At 38.8% G+C, this 23487-nt stretch overlaps 1 protein-coding gene across 9 annotated transcripts in view; it reads left to right on the plus strand.

The window, feature by feature from the left end:
* FNDC3A (fibronectin type III domain containing 3A) overlaps positions 1 to 23487 on the plus strand; it is a 116952-nt gene that overhangs the window by 81867 nt on the left and 11598 nt on the right. For all 9 annotated transcript variants that reach the window (XM_027890818.1, XM_027890820.1, XM_027890819.1 and 6 more), the window contains 13 exons: positions 1084 to 1241; positions 2391 to 2450; positions 5285 to 5423; positions 6034 to 6087; positions 6705 to 6829; positions 10007 to 10181; positions 10805 to 10891; positions 16339 to 16477; positions 18157 to 18225; positions 19533 to 19651; positions 21765 to 21870; positions 21962 to 22137; positions 23109 to 23222. In XM_027890818.1, coding sequence (XP_027746619.1) covers positions 1084 to 1241; positions 2391 to 2450; positions 5285 to 5423; positions 6034 to 6087; positions 6705 to 6829; positions 10007 to 10181; positions 10805 to 10891; positions 16339 to 16477; positions 18157 to 18225; positions 19533 to 19651; positions 21765 to 21870; positions 21962 to 22137; positions 23109 to 23222 — 1521 coding nt within the window. The remainder of the gene's footprint in view (positions 1 to 1083; positions 1242 to 2390; positions 2451 to 5284; positions 5424 to 6033; positions 6088 to 6704; positions 6830 to 10006; positions 10182 to 10804; positions 10892 to 16338; positions 16478 to 18156; positions 18226 to 19532; positions 19652 to 21764; positions 21871 to 21961; positions 22138 to 23108; positions 23223 to 23487) is intronic.

The raw sequence follows: 23487 nt of genomic DNA on the forward strand, positions 1-23487 counted from the left end.
ACTCTTCTGGGAGTGAGGGTGCCTCTAGTCACACATCTCCATTGTGCATTAGTAGCTTTGCATGTAACCATGTTGTTCCCTACAGTCTGCTAATCCACAGGCCACTGAGAAAATTCCCCTCCAGGTCACATGCACACACCCAAGCTGTGGGTCTGTGTCTGCTGCACGCCAAACTGCTGTCGTATCAACTGAGGTGCAGCTACTCATGGCATCCATCAGGCCTGGATGGAGGCAGCAGTGGTGGCGGGGCAATTTCTTACACTGTCAGGCCAGGTTTTGATCATTGCTCTGTTCCACTCCAGCATTTTTGAGCCCTGTTACAAGTTTACATGCTGTTTTTATACTTCTGAAGCTGATTACTTCTGTGTTTCAGAAGTCTCTTTGTGATTCCCCATTTCCATTTAACCCACATGGGGGTCACTGCCTTTTAGCATGATTAGTCTGCTGGGGCAAATACTTGTCGGGCAGTTGGAGGTGTTGCATTCACACACACTGCTTATACTCCTATTTCTATCACGCCAACTGTTATCCAGGCCTTTCTGCAAAGGGTGGGCTGTGCAGGCAAGCAGTACCACAGGAATTCTTCAGGATATTGTCTATATACATTTACATATATGTACATGGACCTTGTGAGCATGCCTTCATCTATATATATGTATATATATTTCATAAGAAAACTGAGTTTCCAAGAAGGTATTAAAAAAAAAAAATCATACTCTGTGTGACTTCAAAGAAAAATGTGCCTGAAGGTGGTTTAACAAAGTGCCCTGTGTCCTAGGGTGTGCTTTGCCTCACCAGCGCTGCAGTCCATGTTTCAGCAGCCCACTGGGTGGCGTTCGGTACCCAGAGGTGTCTCTGCCCTCAGCCCCGTGCCCGGGATTGCGGTTTTCTCATGGCACTCCTTGTATTTCCAGTATGATTTCATCTGTAAAAATAAGTTAGTAGCTATTGTATGAGTATAAATATTCTGATTTGCTAATGGTATATTATTTTCTTCTCTCTTATTTAATCCATTTGGCAAAGTAGTGCTTATATACAATAGCACTTAAATGGCAGAGATCTCAAAAAGCTGTGTTTCTGCAGGTGTCGGATATTCAGGCAAGAACAGCACTGCTTATGTGGTCCCCTCCATCCAGTGACACCAGAGAAGACACTGACAAGAATGACGTGCCAGAAGTTTATACTTATGAAGTGATGATTTCAAATACTGGAAAAGATGGAAAGTACAAAACTGTATACATGTAGGTGTTTGTTATTTTAATTTAATTGCTGCTGCATTGAGTTATGTGGGTTAAAACCTCATTTAAAATCTGCTTGTTTTCCAGAGAGTTAAATAATTACCAGTTTTGTGCAACTGCTATTTTGAAATTAACTACTTTTTCGGTAGAATTTGTTTTGTTATATTACTGAAGTCTCTGCCATCAATTGGAATGTAAAGACTTTATTCTTACATGTTGGAGGCATGTTTTTATACCACTTTGCTGCATTTCAGTCAGATGCATTAGAAACCATGGGTTCTCAAATAGTGAGATATGCAAGAAGTGAGAAATACAAATTGTATTTATCATTATTCATGTCAGCACATGCTTCTGCTCCCAGTAATGTTATTCCACCCTTCCCCAAAATTGCTTTTCATAAGAGACAGTCTTATAACATGAAAAAAGTAAGTAAATTCACTCAGACAAAGCAAACAAAACCCTTTCACTGTTTCATTCCTAACACAATGGTCTCCAGTAATTTTTTTGCAATTTGGAGAAACATAATAGTAAAATTTAGCCTTAAAGGTGTAGACCTCTGTAATAATTATAAACCCATGTATCTAGCTAGTTTATCATGGTCACCTTCCATGGATTTCATGGAATCACAATATTCCTATCCTAGAAACTAGAGGAAAATAAATGAGCTTTCCTAATGTAAGCTGATGTCAGCAAAAGCAAACTAATTGATGTTACTTAGGTGCCTTTTCTGTTAACTAGGTTCTAGCAAGTAGGTGTATGCAGTCAGGTACAGCTTTAGATAATTGTTTTTGCAAGGTTGTACTGAGCTTCTGCAGGCCCCAGTACTGTAGTGGGTTTTTTTGTGTAATAACATACATGCATACAGATGCAACTTACTGAGTAAAGAGGAAAATAAAAATTATTTTTTAAAAAGCACCAAACAAACTAAAAAGTGCCCCAAAACCACCAGGGCAAAAGAACAAGTAATGCGAGAAGCTTCTAAAATTCAAAGATAAATGCATTTACATTTTACTATATTTAGCAACAGTGTTACACTGTTAGCAAATACATTTCATAGAAGGTATGTTAGGTGAGTGGGTTAGATGATATATGTCATTTTATAAGTGTATGAGATTCTGAAATAGTCTGTAACAATATTGTATCTCTTTACAGTGGAGAAGAAAATAAAGTTACTGTAAATGATCTCAGGCCAGCAACTGATTACCATGCAAAGTAAGTATCATTTTCTCTTTAATAAATTCAGTGCATTTATTTTAAAAGTTTCATTGGATCTGTGTATTTACATAGGTCTTCAGAGATTGTCTTTACCATTTCTCACCCTCCTTTGAGTAACAAATCAACATTTTTGGCTTAGTTGACCACTCAGTCGATTTTGGAAAACATAAGATGATTATTAGTGCACCCCTATCCTACCTCCATGCTCTTTGCTTCATGCCAACACAGTGACCTTTTTCTATCCTTTGAGCCAGGCAGAGATGCTGCTTTCTCTCAATTTTCCCCAAGCAGCAGAGGAAAGTACCTAGCACAGGAAGATGCTCACTGCTGGCCACCTGAAGGTCACACTCTGCTACTTTTTCTTTGTTCCAGTAGATCAGTGAACCTGACCCCATATGTACTGGAAAGTGCGGCCCCAGCTCAGTGTAATTGTACCATTCTAGCAGAATTTGCTGCTTCAGGAGGTCAGAAGAAATAGCATAGGATTGGAAAGATGTGGTTAGGTGTTCTTCCCTCTTTGTTTTTAAATATTGGAGAGTCATTTGGAGTTGAGCTTGGCGAGGGGTACAAAGACTAATAAGGGCTTCTATAGCTATGTCAGCCAGAAAGTACGGACAGAGAAAGCACATCCTCCCTTGTGAACACAACTGGCAAACTAATAACAGCAGACAAGGGGAAGGCTGAGGTATTCAACAACTCTTTTGCCTCAGTCTTAACTGACAACCTCTCTTCCCACTCCTGTCAAGTGGATGGACCTTGAGATAGGGACTAGGGGAGCAAAGTCCCTGCCACAGTAAGAGAAGAGGAGTTTTGGGACCACTTGAAGAACCTGAACCTAAGTCTACAGGACCTGATGAGTTGCATCCCAGAGTCCTGAAGTAATTGTCTGATATAGTTACCATCACATTTGAAACCACTCTCCATTGTATTGGAAAAGTCATGGCAACCAGGCGAAGTCCTGGATGACTGGAAAAAGGGAAACACCACACCCATTTTCTATAAAGAGTAGAAAGGAAGACTCTGGGAACTACCAACCTGTCAGCCTCACCTCTGTGCCTGGGAAGATCATGGAACAGATGCTCTTAGAAACTATGCTAAGGCACATGGAAGACACGGAGGTGATTTGAGACAGCCAGTGTGGCTTCACCAAGGGGAAGTCCAGCTTAACCAACCTAGCGGACTGTGATGCAGCGGCTACATCAATGGACAAGGGAAGAGCTACAGATGTCACTTTTCTGGACTGCTGTAAGGCCTTTGAGACAGTCCCTCACGACAACGTTCTCTCTTAATTGGAGAGATATCAATTTGATGGATGGACTCAGGGTGGATGAGGATGGTTGGTCACATTCAGAGAGTAGTGATCAATGGCTCAATGTCCAGATGGTGTCCCTCAGGCATTTGTATTGCACCAGTACTGTCTAATATCTTCATCAGTGATACAGACCAAGTGCACTCTCAGCAGATGACACCAAACTGAGTAGTGCAGTTGACGTGCCTGAGGGACAGGATGCTATCCAGGTGGACCAGGACAAGCTTGAGCGATGGGCTCGTGGGTTCAGCATGGGTTGATGAGGTTCAACCAGGCCAGGTGCAAGCTCCTGCACTTGTGTCGGGGAAACTGGGGTATCAGTACAGACTGGGGCATGAAGGCATTGAGAGCAGCCCTGCCAAGAAGGGCATGGGAGTCCTGGTGGTTGAAAAGCTGGAAACAACCTGGCAGTGTGTGCTCGCAACCCAGAAGGCCGACTGTGTCCTGGGCTGCATCAAAAGCAGCGCGGACAGCAGGTCAAAGATGGTGCTTCTGCCCTTCTGCTCTGCTGAGACTCCACCTGGAGTTCTGCATCCAGCTCTGGGGTCCCCAGCACAGGAAGGATGTGGACCTGTTAGAGTGGGTCCAGAGGAGGGACACAAAAACAATCAGAGGACTGAAGCGCCTCTCCTGTGAAGACAGGGTGAAACAGTTGGGGTTGTTCAGCCTGAGAAGGCTCCAGGGAGACATTTTATGGCCTTTCAGTATTTTAAAAGGGTCTTATAAGAAAGATGAGGACAGATTTTTTAGTAGGGCCTGTTGTAGAAGTCAAGGGATAATGATTTTTGCATCTTCATAAGGCAGCAACCCAGGTCTTATGTCCGTGATCAGAGGAAAGGGGTTTTTTGGGTTTGTTTTTTTTTTTTTCTTTCAAAGGAACAGGTGAATCAGGATAAGGTAATGTGCCATTCACCCAAGGAAGACACAAGGCATAGCTACACAACTTAGGAGGCAAGGAGAGGCTGGAAGATAGTAACGTATTTCCTTTTGGAGACAAGCTGTTTGAAAAACAAACCATTTCTCTTTGAGACAGAAGCAAGAATTCATTCTTCTGAAGTAGGTGGAGAGTTAAATCATAGCTTTCCTAAAGGAGAGGACAGGGTGAACAGGCTCAGCAAGGTCTTGAAGGAGTGCAGAGGAGACTCTGATAATATATCGATAGCTTCACTGTGCTCATCTGACGAAAGCACTTGCATATCTGTTGATATGTCTGCAGTAGATTATGAGCCTGCAAAATGTTACCGTTATTTCCCAAACAAAGTATGGCTAATAACAGATATATTTCAAATATAATTATGAGACTAAAGCTGACTGATGGTAATGATGTACATCCAAAGTAGAGGATTCTTTTCTTTCACATTACTTTAATTGACCAAGATGTTTCCACTTATTTATTTATAACAGTGATATTTTAATAATGAAGCAGCGAGGCTTTGTTATTCAATTCTGAATACTCAGTTTTCTCTGGAAACTATAGATAGAGATTTTGAAGCAAAATGTTACTGACTCTTTTCCACTTTAGAGTACAAGTAGAATGCAACTGTGTAAAGGGGAGCCCTTCAGAAGCAGAGAGTTTTACCACATCGAGTTGTGAACCTGATACGCCAAATCTGCCCAGGATAACTAATCGGACCAAAAATTCTCTTACTCTTCAATGGAAGGTAAGAATTGCTTCACAGCCTTTAAAATAAATACTTTAAACTCTTCAGAATTGTTGTGGATTTGGCAATAAAATATCAGTTCATTAAAATGGAAAATTTTCATCAAACTTACTTATTTCAGTCACAGTTCCATGACTGGATATAGATGCACTGGGTCAAATGTGGCATTCAGTAAGAAGAGAAGGATTCACGGAAAAGCAAGGAGCCTTTGCAAATAAAGTTACTAAGTTTCAGTCCCCTACTGTACTGTGGAACTGATTCTCTGCTTTTGAACATAAGCTTGTTTGTGCAAAGCAAATTAAGTTGTCTGAAAAGACTCAAATCTGAGCAGATCTGCAATCCAGCTACTCAGAAAAATACTATAGCATTTTACACAGCTGCCCGAATACTTTTTCAGGATCTAAATTAGAAAACAAAACCATAAATGTGAAACAAGCATTCATTGGATAGAGACTGAACTAGGACTGTCTTGGCAAGTGAAACAATTGTATAAGAGGAGCATCATTTGCCTTCTGCTGTTCTTGTCATGGTTTGGCCCATACATATATTTTTCCCTTAAATGGTCTTGTTTCCAGTTAAGAGTTCTAATTTTCTTATTTTCCTGTTGCAGGCATCTTGTGATAATGGTTCCAAAATCCACAGTTACCTTTTAGAATGGGATGAAGTAAGCAAGTTTTTTCTATTGTATTTTTAATTTTGTAGGTTTTTAAAGTAGTTTACAGTGTGTAACTATGCACATTAGGTTGTATGAAAATTGTGGCTTCTGTTTAGAGGTGGGTGACAAATATGTAATTTCCTGGCACAATTATCAGAATATTGCTCAATTTTTTTTTCCTGGGGAATATAAAATAGTAGGATCTTAATTGCATGATTCTGCCACTCTAAATAGTGGCTTTTTCACTTGTAGTCCAATACTGCATTCAAGAGCTGACACTGAAGGATCATTTTCCGGTGACAGTCTTTCTTCTGTACAAAGGGGGTGGATCAGCTATGCCCCTGCAAACATCTTGCAGCCTCTACCTGGACAGCTACCATGAGATGGCAGAGCTGCAGAAGCTTCATGGCTTTTTTTTTTTTTGGATCTGGAAAATGGAAAGCAAAGGGAGAAGCTGCTAATTTAACATACATACAAGATTTCATATGCTACTACCTCACTATATGGGAGATTCTTGAGTTATATTTAATTTTAAAAAATGAGTTTACTTCATATTTGTGTGTTACTTTGATTGATGGATGCATATATAACAGGATGAATAATGTGATCAATTTATTTCTTTTTAGGGAAAAGGAAATGGAGAGTTTTGCCAGTGTTATTATGGTCAACAGAAGCAGTATAGGATCACTAAACTATCACCAGCAACAGGGTACACCTTTAGGCTAGCAGCCAAAAATGACATGGGAATGAGGTAAATATTATGTACATAAAAATGGAATGCATATGCATAAGTGCATTTGGGAAAAACATATGGTGGAGCAGGAAGTGAGTCTGGCAGAACTCCCACTGCCATAAGTATCTGTTGTGCCTTGTGCCATGTCCCCTTACTGGGATGTTGTCCCTTTATCTGAGGTATCTGTTAATCTCCCTGGGAATAGACAGAATATGACATTACCATATCAATGAATTCTTTGGAAGTTCTAGAGCTTATTATAAGCGCTTAGGATATGTGCATCTTGCTTTTAATTACTACTTTTCAGAAGTTGGAGAGCACCAAACTTTGTTTTGAATTTTTGAATGAATGACATTTGCCATGTGCTCTAGGACAATGCTGCTTAAGCAGAGAGGTTGGACCAGATGATCCACTGTGGTCCCTTCTAGCCTGACCCATTCTGTGACTCTGTGACATCTGACTTCAGAAGAGAATATAAATAAAAACTTGAAAAAAACCCCACAACAACGTATTTTCAAGTTATGCTTGCACTACTGCATAGTGCATTAGTTCTGGGGAGTGCTTCTTGGTCATCAGGCAAAGCGGATTAACTTGGCTAACAGTCACACTACCAGGGGCTCATCACCCCTAGAGGAGCCTGGTGGTGTCCACACTGCCTAGTAGCACTTGGACCTTGAAGTCCTGTGTGGCATAAAAATAAGGTTTCCCTAGCCATCAACCTAAAATTGCTATTTTGCATTTCTTTTTATTTAATTCACTGTTTGAAATATTATGAAAATTGTGCTGCAGCTCATCAGAGTGGGTTTTTTATAGCGTGAAATAGAGGATGTGTGTTGTGTGTCCTTCTGCTGGCAGAAGGAGGTGTTTGAAGCAACAGTGCCTGCTTGGACAGTGTTGAAGGACAGCATAAAGAGTAGGGAGCCAGAGCTGAAGTCATTACTCGTGCTAGGCAGAAGAAATCTTGTGGAGACTGTTAAGTGTGGGGAAAATACAACTGACTTAGGAGATCTGAGGCATGTGTTGGGAGGCTTTGGAGAGTACTCGGAATACATTGTATATAGTGCCTGTTCTCATGTCTTTCCTTAAGCACCTGCTTTGGACCATTGTCAGAAGACACTATAGTGGATTAGAACAATTTTTGGTGTGCTCTGACAGTCTTTTTTACATTACTGCCTTCTGGGTGATGTTCCTGTAATTAATTATTCTCTTTAGTCTCTCCTGGACTTTGTCTTGATGAGATTTAGTTGGAACTGTTATATAAATATAAAGACAGGGAGGAGCTGGCAGTTAACCAGGGTCCAGTGCTCAGGCTGTCTTCCTGTTCCCCTTTTGCATCTGAGTGTAAATGTATCTGCTAGGAATAGCTGCACATATTACAAATTCCTCCAGCGTAAGCTTTGAAGACACTGATCAGTTAAGTACCCTTCTTAAACTAATCATGCTGAATAGATTTTTAAATCAGTATTTCATAGCCTTGTGAAGATGTGCTTTATTGTCTTCATGGTATTATTTAATTAAGAAGTCTCTTGAAATAATGTTCATTAGTGTAGAGTGCCTATTTGTTGCTTATAAAGAATGTTGAGAACATTAGGCATCTGGAGACAGAATTTTGTCTAAATAATTTAACCATCAAGAACAGATATTTTATCTTTGAGTTACTCAATTTTAAATTTAATTCTAACCTCACATGAAACAGTGGCTAAGGAATACTTGAATAATAAAATCTATTTTAAAAAATGGATACCATTGTTGTACTTCTAAGGAAATTGTTTAATAGTCATTCAAGTGTAGGTATCACTGGAACTCTTTTTGTTTATTTCAGTGTATTTTTGAGTAAAGAGATTAAACCTTTTTAAGATGTGGGGTCTTTTACCTTATATCTGCTTGTAAGATACAACTCCTTCAATAGTTTGTTTTGAATAGAGATACACATTTATATCAAACCTCTCTTCCTGCTTTCTTTAGACTACCTGTAAAATGCTGACCTTTGTTTAGTTAATTGTAGGTATCACACAATCTCTGTTTCAGAGATTGTCTTGCTTGTGATTTCTTAGAAGACAAAAAGTTACTTTACCCACAAATTTAGAGTTTTCTCGTTTTGCCCTTTTTCACTTCTTGCTCGACTGCATTTGACAGTCTGCTTGTCCACACAGATGGTATGTCTACTTTGTGTGCTGTCCACACTCTTGATCTTGCAAGATTTTTTTTTTTAAACTACCAAAAGTACTTTAATGCAGACCAAAATTTAAGTATGTGCGCTATTATAATGTAGGTTGAGTAAGAGGTATCTTTATATTGAGCTTCTTCAGGCTAGTCAGGTTCCAACACATGAGATATTTAACTGGTGCAGTTGTTTCAGCTGTATAGAGGATTTCGTTTTCAGGGCCTCCTGATGCTCACTTAGGTAATCCCTAGCTTTCAGATTAAAATTACACATTTGTAGTTTAATTGTAACATTAGTTTCATATAGTTAAAAAAACCTAGATTAGCTTTAGACCTGTAAATGTTTCTTCAGGTCTCTTGTAGAAGCAGCAAATGCCACCTGAGAACATGTTAGATCATCTGTGCAAGTACAGTACCTGTTTAATGAATTTTCCATTCCTCTGTTTCACGTTAGGTCTTTTTATATAACTTGTTTGTATTTTCACCACAAGGTGTATCTACTTGTCATCAGATAAGGTTAACAGTTGTACACTTTACTTCATTTGTTCTGAAATAAGATTTTCATATTAAAGTAGCTTAACATTGAATGAGACTGTTACTCTATGATTCACTAGAGAAACTAGTACTTCAAAGTAATCTTGGAAGGCATAAGCAAAATTTGTTTTGAGGTCTTCCCATATATGCTTTTATGCCTTCATGTTTTCATTTTGAATGGGAAGGACATTGTGGTATTAGTATATTATTGCATATAGAGCTCTACTGTTTTAGAATACTGAGTTAATATGAAAAAGTAAAACATTTTGGTTGGCAAAACGTTGAAAGAAATCTTTTAATTATGAACATGTTACCCTTGTTCAGATGTTTTGTTACTAACAACTCATGGGCAAGTTAAGTCTTCTGCATGTACAAGCTTGCAATTTCCCATTGTGCTTTTGTACAAGAAACTGTCTTAACTCTGTTTAGTAAGAATTTAGTTTTTCTAAAAAATAATTATTTTGTTTAGTTAGTTTATATACTGTCTGTTTTAAACAGTGATTTTAGTGAAGAAGTCCTGTATCATACCTCAGGCACTGCCCCAACCACACCAGCAAGTCCTTTGCTGATTAATGCTGGAGTTACTTGGTTATCCCTTCAGTGGACAAAACCCTCAGGAACACCATCAGATGAAGGAATCTCATATATATTAGAGATGGAGGATGAGAACTCAGTAAGTTTAGAATACTTATTCTCAATAAGAAAAGAGACTAATGTGTGGTTTTGATACGTTATTGTACTAAGAGTAATAATTATTACTTTTGATAGAATATTCTACAAGCAACTGTGTTTTCTGAAATTAAGCTAATGACTTGTCATTGTTGTGACCAAACCACATAGCTTTCTTCTTTTTATTGTGTTTAGTGTTATTAAGCCCAATTCCTGCAAAGACATTAAAATTACTTCTAGCTTTGTGAATTTCTGTGTGAAAGTTAAGCCTTATAAGAGCTGGATCAAAGTAATTGCATCATGAAGTGTGGTCCCTCTAGATGTAATTTCAGCCTAACTATCTTTGTTTTAAAATTAATACTATACTACCCTTTGAAAGTGTTAGATATAATTTGTGGGGATCCTTTGTATGTTTCTCTTACTGTTCTTTTCTCCTCTTCTGATTGGAAAATGGATAATGAATTCATTCCTCTTAAAAAAAAAAATTGTGTTTACACAATGAAGATGCACTCATTACTTTGTCAGAAAGCATAACAATTACAGTTTGAAACAGTAATTATTTGTATGAAGTATGTTACATCCTCTGGTCTGCAAAGATGTTTCAAATGATCCTTTTTAATTCTGCAGGGATATGGTTTCAAGCCAAAATATGATGGTGACGATCTTACCTACACAGTGAAGAATTTGAGGCGCAGTACGAAATATAAATTTAGGGTAAGATTTTTCCATATGTTTGAGTGGGTTTTTTTGCACCAGAGTAGCTTGAAATTGACTTAGAACTGGAGAGGGCCTTTTCTAAGGAAAACTGAATTCAATGCCAGTTTCTTACAATTTCAGTCTCTTAAAACTAGTGTCTGAGCACCTGCTTCATTAATTATCTCTGCAGAAGGAACAAGAACCTCTGTAAGGGCATAACATAATTGCAGATACCTTGAAATTCCAGGTCATAAGTCCATGTTCTTAACGGCTGGGGGTTTTATTTGGCTTTTGTATTTCATATACATGGGTAGTATTACTTAGTATAGCTGTGGGGTTCTTTGATGGACTCTAAAAGTGTCTAAACACAGTTGGAATCATCAAAAAAATTTGTTAGCAAATCATTGATATTACCATGTTGCTGAGCCAATTCTAACAAGCCTTGAGGGCTGAACTTGTTAGCTTAGGTTAGTCTGGCCTTGGGTGTGGTTAAAAGCTAAAAAGAAGCATACCGGCCATGGGAAGATGACCAAATAGCCATCCAAGACTACAAGAACCTTTTTAGGACACATAGAGTTGCAGTCAGGAAGGCTGAGAATCAGCTAGAACTGAAATTGGCCCAAGATGTCAAGAACAACAAGAAAGGGTTCTTCAGCTATTTGAGCAGTAAGCAGAAGCCCAGGGAAGACATACAGAGGCCCATTGCTAAACAGGACCAGGAAGCAAGTTCGTAATGATGCAGATAAGGCAGAGGTTCTCAGTATCTTCTTTGCCTCTGCCTTTAGCGTCGTTGTAACTGGATCACAGAACAAGATAGCTGTAACAGGGCGGGGCTTTGGTCTCTTGGAAGGGCTCTGTCAAGAGATGTTAAGAGAAGTGGCTGACATTGCTGCAAGATCAAAGTGATGCAGATCAGGGGATGTCCCAGGCGACTGGAAGAGGGCAAAATGTCATAGCCCCCATCTAAAAGAAGGGTCTAAAAGAGGAACCAGGGAACTACAAGCCCATTAATCTTACTTCAGTCCCTGGAAAAGTAATGGAAGAATCCTCCTACAGACTGTTACAAACCAAACGAAGCAGGTGATTGGGAAAAACCTACACCAAAAGTAAATCGTGCTTGACCAGCCTGATCACATCCTACATCAAAGCAACACTTTCACTTGTCTCAAAGAGATCAGTGGATTTCCTTTACCAAAACTTCAACAAAGCATTCAACACATTCCCACAGCCTTCTCCCTGGACAAGTGGCAAGATACAAACTGGATGGGTAGTCCATGAGATGAATAGAAAATTGGCCAACAGGGTGGTGATCAGTGGTTTTTACTCAGGCTGGCAGCCTGTCTGAAGTAGGAGCTCCTAGGGATTGATATGAGGCCCCATGCTGATCATTTTCACAATTGAGCTTGGCAGTGAGATTGAAAGCACCCTCACCAAGTTTGCTGGTGATACCAAACTGAGTGGTCAGATGAACACATCAGAAGGAAAAGCCATCTTACAGAGAGACCTGGGCAGGCTAGAAGAGTGAGGTAGCAAAAACAGTATGAAGTTTAACAGAGGCAAGTGCAAAGTTCTGCACTGGGGTCCGAATAACCAATGAACCCATTATAGGCTGGGAATAGCCTTGCTGAAAGGGACCTTCAGGCAAACTGGATCCTGGGCTGCCTCTGCAGGGGCATTACTAGCAGAGATAAGAAGTAAGATCATCCCGCTGCATTCAGCACTTGTCAGATCGCACCCGGAGAACTGTGTCCAGTTCTGATCCCCACAATCCACAAAAGACTGACAGACTAGAGATGGTCCAAAAGGACACAAAAATGATCACAGGGCTGGAGAACCTGCCCTACAATGTAAGTCTAAAGGAATTAGATATTTTCTCCCTGGAGAAGACTCAGAGGGGCCTCATCACAGTTTGCCGGTACTTAAAGATTGGCTGCAAAGAGGAGGGAGGTTTTCCCTTCACAAGGAGCCACTTGGATTGGACAAGGGGCAATAGTTGCAAGTTGCATTGGGAGAGGTTTCATCTTTTTATGAAAGAAATTTTTCACAGTGAGAGCAAGTAATCACTGGAACAACCTCCCCAGGAATATGGTGGAGTGCCATCACTGGATGATTTCAAGATATGACTGGACAGGGTGCTAGGTAATCTCATCTAGGCTCACTTTTCCCTGAAGGATTGGACCAGATAATCTTTCAGCTTCCTTCTGACATGGGCTGTTCTATGTCACTCTTGAACAGTTGCTCTTGGAACAAAGCTAAAGACTTGTCCCACAGTGTGAATCACAGAGTCATAGTCCAGAGAAGAGCAACCAGGCTGGTGAAGGGACTTGAATACAAGTCCTATGAGGAGAGGCTGAGGGAGCTGGGGTTGTTTAGCCTGGAGAAGAGGAGGCTCATCACTCTCTACAACTACCTGAAAGGAGGTTGTAGCCAGGTGGGGATTGGTCTCTTCTCCCAGGCAGCTATCAGTAAGATAAGAGGGCATGGTCTCAAGCTCTGCCAGGGGAGGTTTAGGTTGGATATTAGGAAGAAATTCGTTACAGAGAGGGTAATCAGACACTGGAATGGGCTGCCCAGGGAGGTGGTGGATTCTCCGTCCCCGGAGTTATTTAAGAAGAGACTGAATGTGGCACTTAGTCCCATAGTCTAGTAACTGTGGTGGTAGTGGATCAAGGGTTGGACTTGATGATCTCAGAGGTCCTTTCCAACCCATCTGATTCTATGATTCTTTGATTTAGGTTGGAAAAGACCTTTTAAAATTATCAAGTCCAGCTGTTAACCCAACACTAAACCATGTCCCTGAGCACCACATCTACACATCTTTGAAATACCTCCAGTGATGGTGACTCAATCACTTCCCCAGGCAGTCTGTGCCAGTGCTTGACCCCCCCTTTCCATGAAGGAATTTTTCCTGGCCTTCAGTTTAAACTTTTCTGATGCAACTTGAGGCACAGTCAGAATAACCTCATCTCTGCCTACAAGGGAAAAATGTTGGTAGCTGTTGTCGTACATACACCTAAAGTACTATTTCTTAAGGAATAATTGGGAACTGCTGAATAGTTTGTTTTTGCAATATGAAGTTTAAGGGTTGGTTGGTTTGGTTTGAATTAACACTGAAGCATGCAAGTACTCCTTTTCAGATGATATTTTGCACTTCAGAACATGATATGTTTGGGGTATTTTCATAATTTAATATTTAAATAATTTAAAATACACAGTATATTCCTAGCACTGTTATGGCCACACATGAATAGCTAATTACCTTGAAACTAGCTTTTGCAGGACTTGGTCACAGTCTTCCTTTGAAAATAATCTTACATGTTAAGCATACTCATTACTAGTAAATGTATAGTTACTTAAATGTTCTGAATTTCTCATTAAAATAAAAAAATCAATGTTTATTCCCTATTGTTATTAGCAAAACAGTAAACAGAAGTCTCTGTTCGCTCATTCACAGGGCATAAAGGAGAAACAAATGTTGTGTTAATCAGGTCTTTAATTTTTATTATACAGGAAAAGACTTAATTAGTAGTAATATTCCTTAAGGCTTTTGAAAGAAGCTTTATAACCATTTGAAACCTTATTATAATAGGTAAATGCTAACTGCCTGTTTAACTTCATTTGTAAGGGCACAAAGACAAGCAGATGATTATTAATCTTGTAAACTGTATCAGGAGACTTACTGTCTGAGACACGTTAGCTCACATTTCCTTTTCTCAGTCTGTACTAACATCACTGCTCTTATTTTGATTCTGCTCATTTTTAAAACAAGTAAAGCAAAAAAACATTTTTTTTTTAAAGCAAAAAAACATTTTTTGTTTTAGGTTTAGCTTTTTGCTAAATTAAACTAAAAAGTAAAGAATAGCAGGAATTTCCTTTCCTAGAATCACAGAAAAGTCTAGGTTGGAAAGGAGTTTTGGCGATCATCTGGGTCAAATTTCTGTAGAGCACAGGGCCTTAGGTTAGGCAATTCAACCCTGTCTCAGCCCTGTTGAGCTGAGATGTCAGCATTCCTGGCTATGGAGATTCAACCATTTCCCTGGACAGTCTGTTCTAATGGTGATTACTTTCTTTTCTTAAATCCAGCTAGAATTTTCCCTAACTCATTTTGTGTCTACTGACTCTTGTCCTGTCATCACAGATCTTTTGAAGGCAGTATCTTCATCTCTTCTGTAACTATCCTTTCAGTATTGGAAGGCTGTGATTAGATCCTTCCCAATTAAACTTCTTTTTTCTTAGGCAGAATAAAACCATTTTTTTTCCCTGTGTCAGATTCTTCAGTCCTCTAATCATCATGCTGGCTCTCTTCTAAACACTCCAGTTTCCCAGTGTCTCTTGCACTGGAAGGACCAAAACTGGACCCAGTATTCCAAGCATGGCTTGAGAAGTGCTTATTAAAGTGGCATAATCACATCCCTTGCTCTTCTGGCTAAATTCTTGCTGATGCAGCCCATGAAACAATTTGGGTTTGCTACTGCAAAGATGCTTTGCTGATTCATTTGGCTTGCTCCCACCCAAGGTCCTTCTCAGCAGAGCTGAAAAAAGAAAAGCTGGCTAGCCAGTCAGACCCCAGAGTGTACTGGTGCTGGGATTATTCCATCCCAGGTGCAAGATTATCTTTGCCCAAAGTTCATAAGGTTGTTGTTGATGTAGTCTTTCAGCCTGTCAAAGTCTGCGTGGTGGCTCTTCCCTCCCATCTCTGTCTTCTCCTAGTTTGCTGCCATATGCAAACCTGGGAGCATCACTCACTCTGTCATCCAGAGCACTTCTAAATATTGAATAGAATCTGACATTGGATCAGCTGCTGAGGAAATCCCCTCTTGAGCAGCTGCTAATTTGCCTTCAAACCATTAACCAACACCCTCTGAGCCAGGCGTTCTGTCAGGTTTTCTACACCCATCTTGTGGTCCATCTGTTCTGTCTGTATTTTACCAGCTTGTCTACATGGATGCTTTGGGAGATCATATCAAACTAAAATTAGGGTAGATGATGTCCACAGCTCTCCCCCATCTACTGAGCAAATTGTTTCATTGTGGAAGGCACTCCAGTTGGTCAAATGTGATTTACCCTAGATAAATCCAATTTCCTTTCCTTTACACACCTGTAATAACTTTCACGACAACCTTTGCCATCGTTTTCCTTGGGACTGAAGAGTTTATATCCCCCTTGCTGTTGTTAGTACAACTTACCCATATAAACCCTTTTTTTAATCTCTGAATGTATTTTTGTAAAAGAAAGTACTATACTAATGTGGGAGGGATTTTTTTTAAGGTTTGGGTTTTTTTACCAGGAATTTGCATGTATTTCTTTTTCCTGTGTAGTGATTGTCTAACTATGGGACTAAATAACTTCTTGTGATAATTTATTATGTATCTATCTGTCTAAATACACATCTAAATTAAATTGTCCTTACAGTAAACAGTGAATAGGATACCAATGTGTTTATAGTATTTTATATATATTTACAGGTCATTGCCTATAACTCAGAAGGGAAAAGCAGTCCAAGTGAAACAGTGGAATACATTACTTGTCCAGACAAACCTGGAGTACCTTCAAAACCCACAGTGAAAGGAAAAATTCATGCACAGAGTTTTAAAATAATCTGGGGTAAGAATGTTGTCCAGCTCTGTTTACAGTATGTCTTCTATATTTCATATATGTGTAAAATATTTTATATATATTTGTACATAGAAGGTCAGGTTTTACTTCAGTAACACTTCAGTCAACTGAGCTATTATGATCCATTTTCATGGAATTAAGGAAAATATTGATTCAAAATAGCGTGACATTATAAGTAATTATGTGGAGAAAATAATACACTAATTGTAATAGAGACTGTTATTGCAGGGGACTGTAATAATTAAAAAAACAAGTGTTAATTGGTGCGTTAAGAAGTTCTGTTTCTCCACCACAAAAAGTGGATGACATTCTGGATGTTTATCGAAAGAGAAGATGAAAGTTCAACCTATCTTTTCAAAGTGTTTGGTTTTAGTAGAGAAATGCTTTATTTGCTAAGGATCTTGAGAAACTTTTCCTTAGGCTCAGGGGTTTTCATCCTTAACGCTGTAAAATAGGAGAAGGTTAAACTGTACTGTGTGATGCAGTACTTTAGCAAAAACTCAAACAGTTAAAAAGTTTATTTATTTTCATTTCTTACCTATTTCCGTTTAATAGTGTGTTTAATTCTTTAGCATCAATAATAAGAAAGTTACTTGCAGAGTATAAGTAGTACATAGGAGATCCAGTATTGCATCTTTCCAGACTGCTTTTCTACATCAGAATCAGATACTTTTATCTTTTATGGATGATACATAATGTATAAAGTTATTAAAAATACCTGATTTGTAAATCAAAAGCTACCTAAAATATATATTTATATATAAGACCTTTAATAGTCATTATGTTGAACAATAATACTCTTTTTATGTGATAGTTAATGCGATAACTTTATTTTTCATTGGGAGTAATTGGATACCTTCCAACCAAACAAGTGCTATGCGTCATATAATAAGTCTCATTTTATTTAGCAGGTGTGATATGAAATGTAACCCTTGCCTAAGAGCCAACATCATTTCATCCAGCATGTACATAATGTGATGTTTTGTCAGGAATACCCTTCTGTGTTGAAGTATCATGCTGTCTTTGTATTTGTTCAAAATGTTGTTTTTCCACATTATTTTAATTTTGCTGTTCTCTAAGTCGTCTTTGAAAAACAGTGTTAGGATTATATGTCGAAGGAAGGTCTGTAAGTTCATATCTTGTACATGAATATTGTACCAGGGAGGATAGTGCACTCAATTTCTAGTGATGGATTAGAAGTTTAAGAAATAAGTTTTCAGTGTAGATCTCCTGACTTCTCTCCCAAAATATTTAGAATGTTGAAATTCTGTCCTTAAATAATTTTGAAACATTCTTATGTACAAATCAGTATGATAATCTTTTCCTATCTGCAGTCCAGATTACAGAACCATTAGGGTCTGAGTCCCCAAATCCATAATCAGACTGCTTTCCGCAGCACTTGAGACTGAAATGTTTGCTTTGGCATCTCCCAAGTGCAACTCACTTGTCACTCTTCATCTGCAGAGTGAACAGTAGGGTTGTGAGCTGGCAACTTCTCTCATCAGAGACTTGAGTGATTTGCCACTGCCCTGAGCTAGGATGCTGTCTGTCTAAATAAGCACCCATCTCCAGCTGGCTGTTCATTTTTGCCTTTTGTAAATGCTTCCCAAAAGCTACAAAACCATTTAATTTATCTTGCTTAGTTGGAATATTGCTGGTTTTTATAGATCCACCGAAAGACAGTGGAGGAGCAGCAATAAATACATACGTTGTGGAAATGTCTGAAGGCTTAAATGGTAAGTATTAGAAGCATATGTTGGCATTCAGCTGTGGGGGTTTTTTCTTGTCTCTATCCACCTGTGAGAAGAACAAAATGTGTATTATGACAGGAAAAGGGGTTGCCAGGGATTGCCATCAGAAAGTAGAGGCACATTGATGGTTGTGTACAAGTTCCTTTTCTCTACTTTAGAAAGAAGGTGCCACTAAAATCTGTGTCAAAAGAGATGCTTCTTATTTGACTTATTATTTAAGTGTATTCTGTTTTGGAAATTAAATGAGAAATTTTAGACATTTTAGGGCAAGAAGACAGGGACATGTAGCTTTGTCTGTATGACAGATGAAAGAAAAATTAGTACTTTACGTGTCACCATTAAAGGAGAACAATGATGCAGCTGGGATAACTATTTTTGCTATTTGCTGTTCTGTCCTTCTGTACAGAAAGGAAATGAACAGTATTTCTAAACTGGACATAAAGCCATGTTACATATTTAAAAATCTAGACCTTGTATGTAACCTTTTCAAGTTCAGGAACAGAGTTATATTGAGAAATGAAAGTTTATACTTCTCCAGTGCTGTGTCAGATTGAGACAAAGCACTGTCCTCAGATGTGATAGGAGCCCTCTCAGGGCTCTCAGCTGTGGTTCTTTTGATAATTAGTCTATCTTTTCTGTAAACCATCACGTGTCCACACTAAGTCACTTCTGGAATGATGCATCCAAACCTTTTGTGCAGATTTAGTGAGCTAAATTTAGTGTATTACCTTTCATTCCCAGTCCTCTAAATTGTTGGAAACTTAATTAAAAGTCCCCAGGTTCCGTGTTTAATCTCTTAAAAAAGAGAGAGAGTGCAAAAGAGTTTCTGATTTAAGAACAGCAAATGAAATCAGTATTTCAGATGCTGCTGGGCCATTCAGAAATATAGGAACAAACTTTATCAACTATAAACTGTAGTTACAGCCTGCAAAATGATGTTGTAATTAGAAGTTTCTTTTCCACAGAAAATACTGCTTTTGTCTCTTACCCATTTGTTTGGTTATGATGTTGAATGTGTTTGCTGGCCCAGTAATAACTACTTAATTAAAAATAAATTCTTTTCTAGTTAGGGTGAATATCAAAGGAAGCTATTTTACTTCAACAGATTTACCTAGGAAACTATATTTATGAAATTATTGGATCTTCCAGGAAACTCAAAGCAAGTCCTTATTTCTTTTCCTATGAACGTCAGGCACACAAACATTTAGTGAAGTTAGGATACCTGCTGTGGCTGGTACTGAAGTGTGGCAAATTACACCTTGGTTCATTGCACACTTATTTCTAACTTTCAGGAAACAAATGGGACACAATATACAGCGGAGCTGCTAGGGAACATGTGTGTGACCGGCTAAATCCTGGCTCTTCCTATCGGTTACGTGTATATTGCGTTGGAGAAGGAGGACAAAGCACTGTAAGAGGAGCTAATATTTTTATTAAATAAAATTTCTCTCTCTTTAAGAAAATCTGGTCCAGCAGATAGATTTAAGCAAATATTGTGCAGAAGTGTCTTACAAAATAGCCATAATTAGAACGTCAAAGAAGTTCCAGTATTGATGCACAGTATTTCAAGTTTCTGCTCATTTCCTAAAGAAAGAAATGTGAATATTCTTTTCTGATACTGTATTTCATTAAACATGATTTTTCTTATTTACAGAAACATACTGTGTCCTTTACTCTGTGATACATTAATAGAAGGTCATTTATTAAGGCCTAACCCAGTGCAGCAGTTAAGCAGGGCACTGTAACAGGCTGCCCAGGGAAGTGGTCACAGCACCAATCATGACAGAGTTCAGGAAGCATTTGGACAACGCTCTCTCACGTGGTGTGGTTCTTGGGGTTTTCCTGTGCAGGGCCAGGAGCTGGCCTTCAGTGATCCTTGTGTATCATTTCCAACTCAGGAGATTCTATGATTCTGTGAATGTAATGCTTTCCCTGTAGTCAGTGGAGTACCTAGTCTAAGTAGCCAAGTCAGCCCAGCAAGCAAGGGAGGAAGTCTCCACTCAGGCTCTACAGGGTTGTGCCCTGTAGTCTCTTCCCATGCTATCTCAAGCACAATTAAAATATTTACATTGCCCTAGTTTTCAATATTCCCAAACAATTTGGTGTGCCATACTATGGATATTACATACACACACACTTGCACTGTCACTCCTGTGGTGAAGTTCAGCTGCCAGTGCTAAAATGTTGTGCTGTATTCCTCTCCCTTCTCAGCACCACGTGTAAGAAGCCAGCCCTGGCTCTCTACAGACTTCCAGAAGGGCTTCACTGTCCAGCTGGTCTCCTGAAAATCTTAAAGCCTTGCATTCTTAGTGTTGGCCATTTCTATCCAGCCCTCCCCCCTTACCATATGAAGTGTATGTGTTCTTCCTCCACCTAGAAGTCTCCTGCAAAGATAACCTTGACCACAGCCACCTTGTCTTAAGAATAAATCTGGTCTCCTTCAGTGCTGGCTCAGCTGCAGTGCTTCCCCTCTCACCGTAGCTCAGGGGGCAGAGGAAGGCTGTCACCAAACCACTAGTGCATGTGTCCTTGGAGACTTTTACTCCACCAGCTTATTTCCCCACAGCAAAACTCCGCTACTTGAATAAACATTAAGAACCAAAGAGAAAATAACTTTCAGAAAGTCCTGATACTTTCTGAAGGTGTCAGAAACCAATGGAAGAACAGTAAAGAAAGATGTAATTAACTCCTCTATCACTTGTCATGGACATATGCCTCCTGAGAAACATTCTGCTTTTTAAGTAGCATCAGTTGTTCAGTGCAACAATAAATTTCAAAGGAACTGAAAACCAGCAGAACTTCCAATCCACTCGTTCTTGAACATAGGCAGAAAGCCGTTGTGAAAAGGGGCTCTGAGAGGCTTTTCTTTTGTAAACTTAAAGACTTACCAACTTTGTATTCATTTATCACACTGAAACTAAAAACCCCTCATCGTCTTTGTTAATTTTTGTCTGCATTCAGAATAGCCAGTGCCTTCTGCTGTATGTTATGCTGTGCATTTTTGCCTAAACTTCAAATCAGAGGGGAAAGCTTGTTGCACATAAAGTATTACTAAGCAATGAAAAAAGTGAAATCTTAATTTTTTCAAAATCTCTTCTGATTGAATTTTCTGCCCACTTTTGCTTTCTGAAAGGTTCTTGTACAGAAAGTATGCAACCCTTAGAGTAAGGGTTTAGAGCTCATTAAACTGCATTTTATGGAAAAGAGAATGAGTTTACATTGAACAAGTCAAGCATCTATACTATGTTTGTACTGATAATTGACCACTGTTTTCAATTCTACCCCTTGCATGTGTACCAAAACACAAAAGCAGAAGCTAATTCTGCATATTTTATTATTACTTTAGCATATTTTATTTAGCTATTATGAAAAATACATCAAATCATTTAAGCATCTTCATGTATTTGAAGATGTACTTCAGAAAAGGGAAGATACTGTTTCTGGCTCATTATTTGCCTTTACTTGTGGCATAATTGATAGTGTTTGTTTTGACCTAGATGACTTTGTTAATCTTTCCTTTGTAGGCATCTGATTCTTTACTGGTGCAGACACCAGCAGTGGTTCCTGGTCCATGCCAGCCTCCAAGGCTACAGGGTAGACCAAGAGCAAGAGAAATTCAGCTGCGTTGGGGTAATTCTATTTCAGCTGTTAGTGATTGTAAGGGATCCAAATGTGTTATGTGTTAAATTTAAATAAGTTTTTCTTTCCTCCTTAATTTTAGGACCACCCCAGGTAGACGGTGGTTCACCTATTACCTGTTATGGTCTGGAAATGTTTCAGGCAGACACTGATGAACACAGAGAGGTTTACCAAGGCTCTGATGTTGAATGCACAGTCGGCAGCCTTCTGCCAGGGAGGATGTACAGCTTCAGACTGCGAGCAGCTAACAAGGCTGGGGTAAGGAGGCCGTCTGAAATCAAATTAGTTCCAGGGACTGCAATCACTATTAAGGATCTTTTCTTTCAAAAGAAGTTATTTAACAGTAATTTTAAAATCAGATTTCCTAATGTAGAGTTATTTGAATCACATAGCTTATTGTTGTGTGGGGACAGACAGTTCTACATCAGTTTATAATGAAGGGGATTTTTAGATGAAGAGAAGAGAAAATAGATAATTATGTCTCTTATCTGAGTAACAGTACTGGAAAATTATTAGGAAATGCTAAGTACTTTATTAAAGCACTGTTATAACTTTATAGTGTTCTCATGGGAAATCAGGTAACAAATTATTTTCTGTATACAACTTTGTAAATTGATTGACCTTCATTTTTACAGCTGTTGGTATTCTAGAACACAGTAGTGTTTCCTGACTCTCTCGATTTTTATATTTAGTTTAGCTTCTGAGTACATGTTCTGTCAGATACAAGACTGTTCTCCCTCTTTGGAATACTAAGTGTGTTTAAATCAATAGTTGCTATAGAACAAGCTTTATTTAATTATGTACCCAAAGTCCCAATTTAAAGGCAGAGAGGCAGGGCTGCTTACACTGATCAATAATGTTCTCTTCATAAAAAACTATCAGGATGAGTTGACACTGTTTGTGGAGAGGTCTGCAGCTCAAAGCTTTAAAGCATTGTCCTGATTTTCAAAATAAGGCTTTGGTAGCACTTCCGTGTTTTGCCCAAGAGTTTGAAGTGCCAAATTTATTCACATTGCATTTGCTGTAGTGAAGAAGAACCTTGCAGCTTTTCTGGAGAATAGTCAAATACTGAAATAAATCCTGAATCCGCAGTCCACAGAAATATATTTTATAAACACGTAATACAAAGTTTCGGGCTGTTGTTATATGTCCCTACCATGGTAAACTGTTATTTAAAAAGTAGTAATTTTGTTTTTACAATGTAATTGTATCCACTGTCTTCTTAACAGTTTGGACCTTACTCAGAAAAATGTGAAATAACTACAGCGCCTGGACCACCAGATCAGTGCAAGCCCCCTCAAGTGGCATGCAGGTCTGCTGCATGTGCTCAGGTGTCGTGGGAGGTAAGAATGCCATGTTACACCTGTTCTAACATGATTGTCTTCTACATGTTTGAGCTCAGCTTTAAAAGCTTAATACTGCATTTTAATCCTATTTGTAAGCATGGGATTACCTTATTATCCAACACTTGGTAGGTAAAACTTTGGTCATTCATCATACCCTTACATGGCAACTGTAAGTTTGTAGCCTGCAGGTACCTGAGATCTTATTGTGTTCTTTAAGAGTTTTGCCACAACTGCTGCTCTGCATTTCTGAGTGATGCATTCT

Source organism: Empidonax traillii, unplaced genomic scaffold, assembly GCF_003031625.1.
Source record: "Empidonax traillii isolate 1590-97213 ecotype Southwest subspecies unplaced genomic scaffold, ASM303162v1 scaffold298:size702513, whole genome shotgun sequence".
NCBI classification, from domain to species: domain Eukaryota; kingdom Metazoa; phylum Chordata; class Aves; order Passeriformes; family Tyrannidae; genus Empidonax; species Empidonax traillii.